The following is a 6,384-nucleotide window of genomic DNA, read 5'->3' on the forward strand; positions in this document are numbered from 1 at the left end:
CTATAGATGTGGTCATCCTGCTGCTCCTCTGAAGATGTTCCTTTGACTTGTGATTGAAACTGAAGTAGTTCTTCTCATATTTTGTCCTGTACTTCATTTGGTACATCTCTCAAGGGGACTTCAGACCCTTTTGGCCCTGAATAAAGGCCATCCTTTATACTTTGCTCAACAAAATTTGTTGGTGAAGCACAATGGTCTCCTTTACAGGAACATGTACGCGCACAGTTGTCACAGCAGTTGTGTGCCTTGTTACATGGAGCTGTCTGATGTTGCCCAGGAAACGCCGTATGAATTATGTCTCTCCTGCAGGAATCGGTGTTCAAGAATGATTTCATCTCTTCCTTGATGGGGACGCCACTTGCAGATGGATATTTAACCAGGATAGAGTAACTCCGTTGACCATCCCTCCCAGCTCTACCACTTAGCTGAACGTAATCATCGATATCAGTTGGCGAAGACCCTTAATGTCGACACCTAATCCAAACGCAATTGTTGCAAATAGAACCCTAACAGTTCCATTTGGATCAGAAAAGCTCTTCAGAATGTCTTCTTGAACTTCTGGTTGTGTGTTCGTGTGGTACATATTGAAATACACATGACCATCTGCAGGGACGTGGCACTTAAACATGGAATAGAGCTCGCTGCAGGTTTTTCTACTTTGGCAGTAGACTATCACCCGTCCAGTGTTAACACCCTTTTCAGAAATTTTCAGACACAACCAACCCAACACATCTTTAGGTTGTATACTTTTGGTTTTTAGGACGGTATGTTTCATGTTGTGGAGTATTGGGCTGGTGTGAATTAGGAAAACATTTTTCAATGACAGACTGTCTGCTACAGCTTTCCTGACAGTACTGCTGGCTGTGGCAGTCATCGCAATCAATGGCGTATCCATTTGGAGGCGACTCCGCAGTTGTCCTATGTTCCCATATAACTTTCGGAATGCTGCTGTTTTCCCTGCAGATTGGCCCCTGTAAAATACCAGAAAACGTGCAAGTTAGATACATTCACAGACAGGAGGATTTTATATTTAGTGGATCGTAGTTTGTAGTAGATTCAAATGTATTGTAATAATCCAATTGTGCATTGCAATATTTAATTGAAGAATTCATTTCATTGTTGTAGTCCACCTCACATAAACAATGCAATGTGCAATGTTAAAACTTTGAAACTGAATGTTAACCTTGTCCTTCGGGCCATTAAATTTGTTCATTGCTAGGCTTGTCCCGAGGCTCTTTACTTTATGCAAGCACCCACTTTGAACTAACTACTTCGCATGAACAACAATACTGGCACGGTACCAGAGATACCGTAACCGTGGGTGTCAAAGAATAATTTTTCAACCTCGTATACGAGCCAAAACAGGCTTAAGCTTCAATGTACCAACAATATTTCAACCCCATCTCATACTGTACATATCAAGTCTTGCAGTACTGTGCCAGTATTTTATGTAGTTCGTCGCCCAATATTTGATTCATGCAAATTTTACGACAAATCGAGTTCAAACTTCCACAGACAGGTCAGAGACTTTGAGTATTATTATTTAGTATAGACTACATTATATATATTATACTTAGGGGTCTTGTCAAAACTCATCCTGGACAGACCATAGGACGAGGCTCGTCCGATGTCACATTTTTGTCGGACGGGCCACAGGATGGGAGTTCATACGGAATAAGGTTCCACACGATGAAATGTGTATTCCCGTCCGATACACAGTGCCCAAGGCACCCCACTGAGCGCTCTGCGGTTTCACTGGCTCATTAAACACTAGATAAACAAACCTGGGGTTTGCGGTTAGGGGCAAGTCTGGACCATCTGGACTGACTGTTTGGAGGTCACTGTAGGAAAGATTATACTAGCATAGCTCATGTAAACCGTTAACAGTGTTTTATTCTCCATTCCTGAATTGTATAGGTTTATACAAATTAAACTAATGAAAAATATAAATATCAAAAGAAAACTTTTTGCAATATTGGTGAAATTATCCACCATCTTGAAAAAAAAACACGGATGCTAATCATGGCCACCCGTTCATACACAGGAAATTCCCTTCAAAGATTTCTACCTTTCAAAAATGGACCATAACACTCCAAACTTGTTGGGTCGTGGGGTGATGTTTCCAAGGTTATTTATGGTCTAATATACTTTCAGGATAATTTCTATTCAATCACGATACATCAAAAGGGGTACATCATTGTAAAGGTGCTGTTTAATAACATGGATTTCTCAAATAATTAGATTTTAATCTAAAGATTTTAAAAGGGGTTGTCCCATTAGATAATTAAATAAGCTTTTATTGACGCAGAAGAACAACATAGACAATAAAGACAATTGCAATTTTGTCCACAGACTGAAATAAAAACGTTGAAACCCATCCTGTTAAAAAGTTACAAATTGAAATGCACAGAGAGCTTATATGACCAATTTGTCTGTAGTAAATACTCAAGGTCATTGAAGCCCAGTGTGAAACCGCAAACTGGCCCTCGGAGACCTCCTGCTTGTTTTCCAGTAGATAGCAATCTAAACACTCTGCGGTTTGTAAACAAATGATCCCTTGTGAAGGCCAGTCACTGCGAGCTCGTCCTATAGTCCGTCCGATAAAGTTATCACTACAAGGGAATTGAACATGGGACAGAAACCTGGTCCTGGACGGGTGCCCGTCCGTTGGCTGTCCAGGATGAGTTTTGACAAGGTCCCTTAGTAAATATATTAAAGTTAGTAAATAGTAGTAGGGCCCTATTGTCTGTTTATACTATTTAAAGCACTGTGTGGTCTATATAATAATGAATGGAATGGTGCTATATGCTTTGGACTTACCATTTAGTAACACAATGGCTTTCGTCGATGAACAAGCCACACACCCGACTGTACACAGATTGAAGTTGCAGCAACTCAGTACCTTTGACACTCAGCAAAGCCTCCGGGCTGGCAAACAATACAGAGTATTTTCCCTGACCAGCACATTCTAAAACCTCATCTGAAATCTCTGCAATTGCAATGGCAGCTTCCAGACCAATCGCCTGACATCGTTCCAATTGGTTCATGGCTAAGGACTTCAAGGGGACAACAACTATGGCCAGAGATTTTGGAATGTTCGAATCGTCTGCGACAACATTGTTGCCTTGAAGGAAGTCCCAACACATTGGCGCTGCTTGGAATACAACACTCTTTCCAAAGCCAGTAGGGAGGCAAATAAATACGTCGTGCCCGCGAAGATAGGCATCAAGAGCTTCAGATTGTTGTTTCTTGAGAGCATTCAAGCCCAGGCGACTGCAGGCATGTTCTTTAGCTTGAAATATATCGGTCTCACTTAGTTTCACGGACGCCGCCATGATGATTGTGATATGTGTACACACTACTACTAACTATACGTCGTAACACAGCAACGCGTGACCTTTGACTCCATCAGTTTGAATAGTCACCTTCAACCCGTCACGTGATATGAATATTGCATGCATTACGAGTCATTTGCATAGTCTGGCCCCGCCTTCGATTTGCAGATAGCCAAGACCATGGTGAGATCATGGTGAGAGAGATCCGAAAAATCAGAGAAACAGAGCGCCCGCTAGCATTCGGTCATTACAAAGCGTGTACAGGTTTTGCCGTGCATAGATCGGAACGTTGATTGTGTGTGACCGCGCAACACCAATGGTCTTGGAACCAAGACTAATGTTGGTGCAGTATTGGTGCGTTCCAATTATGTAAATTAGCACCAATTTAGCAGCAGTGGTGTCAAATTGGTGTAGAGAAAATTGGTGCCATTTTGGTGCTTACAATGTTGGTGCAGTTTTGGTGCGTTCCAATTATTTAAATTAGCACCAATATAGCACCAGTGGTGTCAAATTGGGGTATAGCAAATTGGTGCCACTTTGGTGTTTTTGATTGGTGCAGTTTAGGTGCGGTCTATAATTAAAACTAGCACTAATTTTGCACTAGTGGTGTCTCTGAAATTGAAGTTACATCAATAGTGTTTTATATATATATATGTTGCAGTAAATTGGTGGCATTTTGGTGAAGGTTGCTATTGGCTGGAGAATTGTTTATTTTGAGAGATATAATATGCACTTTTTGCTCATAATATTTAACCCTAGAAAATGTTCTTATTAAATAGTACATACAATAAGAGTATCGTGCGCAAAACTTCACCTCTGCTTACGGCGGATAAATGTGGGTATGAATAGGCTGTAATATTCACAATACAGAAAGAAATTCACGTTTTACATAAATTTGCAGGAACAAATTGGAAGAGGTTTATTTCCACTTAAACTATACAAATAAAGAATGTTAAACCAGAAAGTATTTAAAGTGACTCTAATTTAACTTCATCCCTTCAGTGCAACAAGTCCATTTAAGCAACAAGGTTGTGTCTTGCACGAAACTGCTCTGTGAGACAGTGTCGTGCCTCTGCGTCCGTTGACTTTGTGTACATTCAGGCTCTTTTAAGCAAGTTATGACAGGTCGTCATTCAACTGAAAACTTGCATTTCGCAAAGATGTTAACTCCAAAGATAAACAACCAATTTTGGCATATAAGGGTTATAAAATGACGTAGAGTAAACATACACCACAATTTTAATAACAAGTCATCATTACTAATGACACTTCAAAAATCTTATAAAGCTTACATCTCCACCGCCCCCCCCCCCAAAGTTATTAGAAAAATAGACTTGGTAAGCTTAAAGGTGCTGTAAACGCTTGGTAATTGTAGAATGAGCATATACACATCTATTGTATATTGTCATACTGCCCTCTTTGTGACTAGTATTGGTTAGGCGTCACATGTAAACACTTGGTGTAAGTGGCCATCTTGGATTTAGTCATGATACATTAAACATCGTACTCGTACTCTCAGTCAGAGTCTCTTGCCTATTATTACATGGTGGCAGCGGTGATCTCAACCTAAAACATGTCAACAACTCCACAACAAGCTTGCCAGCCACAGGTCACAACTCAACTCCCACTTCCGACTGAATTCGATGGCGGAAACGGACCTTAACAAAGCGAACTGTGGCCAAAATGGATCAGACGTTTCGAGCAGTATCGTGTTGCTTCGGGTCTCACAAAGAAACCGGACCACGAACAGGTTAGCACTCTTATGTATGCTATGGGAGATTGTGCCGATGACATATTAATAACTTTAAGGATCTCGGAAGACACCGCAGAATTTGATGAAGTGGTACAAGCATTGAACAAACAACTATGAAGGTCGCCGAAATATTATTGTGGAGAGGGCTCGCTTCAATAAACGCAAGCAACAGCCAGGGGAACCGATGGATGTATTTATTCAAGACCAATACAGGCTGGCAGACCACTGTGAGTATGCTGAACTCAAAGATAGCCTAATCAGAGACAGGATTGTCGTTGGTGTCACCGATGATAAACTTTCTGATAATCTCCAATCCAAATCTGACCTCACTCTTGGCAGAGCTGTACAGTTTTGCCGGCAAGCTGAGTCTCGTATACAGAACCGAGATATTGTGAGAGGCGAAACACAACAGACACAAATTGATCACCTCCGGTCCACTGCATCCTATCGCGAGAAAAAGGGAACGAGTACAGCTGGAAAATCAAAAAGTGCACAGTCTAATCCACATCCCAGCCAGGACACTGCATGTCAGTGGTGTGGGAAAGAACGCCACAAGCGCTCAAATTGCCCAGCCAAAGAAACAATTTGTGCTATTTGTAAAAAACAGGGACATTACAAGGCTGTTTGCCGCAGTCCAATGTACACATCGACAAGAGTACATGAAGTGCAGGATCACGAATATGACTATGAAGTGCAAGATCACGAATATAATGATGATTTGCCATTTCTTGGTGAAATCTCCAGTAATAAGGATTACTGGAATGCCGACATATCTGTCAACGGACACAACACACGCTTCAAGTTGGACACAGGAGCGACAGTTTCCGTTGTTAGCGACAATGAGCCATGGTTATCTGGACTAACACTTATCTCGACAAGCCAATCCCTTCGCGGGCCATTTGGTATAAGCTCAGCGCCAGAAATTTTTCAACGCACTATGTCATTAATCCTCGAGGGACTTGATGAAGTCATCTGTCAAATGGATGAAGTCCTCATCCACAGTACAAATCAGACAGAACACGATAGTCGGGTTTGAGCAACCCTACAACGTCTACAGGACGCGGGACTGACACTTAATGACAAATGCGAGTTTTCAAAAGGAACAATCAAGTTCCTTGGCCACATTGTCAATTCATCTGGACTTAGTGTGGACACACGCAAGACAACAGTAATCTCTCAGTTCCCAGTACCTACTAACATTACAGAGCTACAACGCTTAATGGGTATGGTAAATCAGTTGGGAAAATTCATTCCATCCATTGCTGAGTTCAACGAACCACTGAGACAACTACTACG

At 41.5% G+C, this 6,384-nt stretch overlaps 1 protein-coding gene across 1 annotated transcript; it reads right to left on the reverse strand.

The window, feature by feature from the left end:
- Positions 1 to 421: 421 nt before the first annotated feature.
- On the reverse strand, positions 422 to 3,335 carry LOC139943489 (ATP-dependent DNA helicase RecQ-like). Its single transcript, XM_071940296.1, has 2 exons — positions 2,821 to 3,335; positions 422 to 971 (listed from the first exon to the last, which is right to left on the reverse strand). The coding sequence occupies exons 1-2, from the start codon at positions 3,333 to 3,335 to the stop codon at positions 422 to 424; spliced, it is 1,065 nt and encodes a 354-aa protein (XP_071796397.1).
- Positions 3,336 to 6,384: the final 3,049 nt, after the last annotated feature.

This window comes from Asterias amurensis, chromosome 10 (genome assembly GCF_032118995.1).
Source record: "Asterias amurensis chromosome 10, ASM3211899v1".
Lineage (NCBI taxonomy): Eukaryota > Metazoa > Echinodermata > Asteroidea > Forcipulatida > Asteriidae > Asterias > Asterias amurensis.

What these genes read in the sequence shown, in the direction of transcription:
- LOC139943489 (XM_071940296.1), bottom strand. Translation starts at nt 3,335, where the DNA reads ATGGCGGCGTCCGTGAAACTAAGTGAGACCGATATATTTCAAGCTAAA. An exon ending in AGCCATTGTGTTACTAAATG is followed by an intron (nt 972 to 2,820) that starts GTAAGTCCAAAG and finishes GGTATTTTACAG; the next exon opens with GGGCCAATCTGCAGGGAAAA.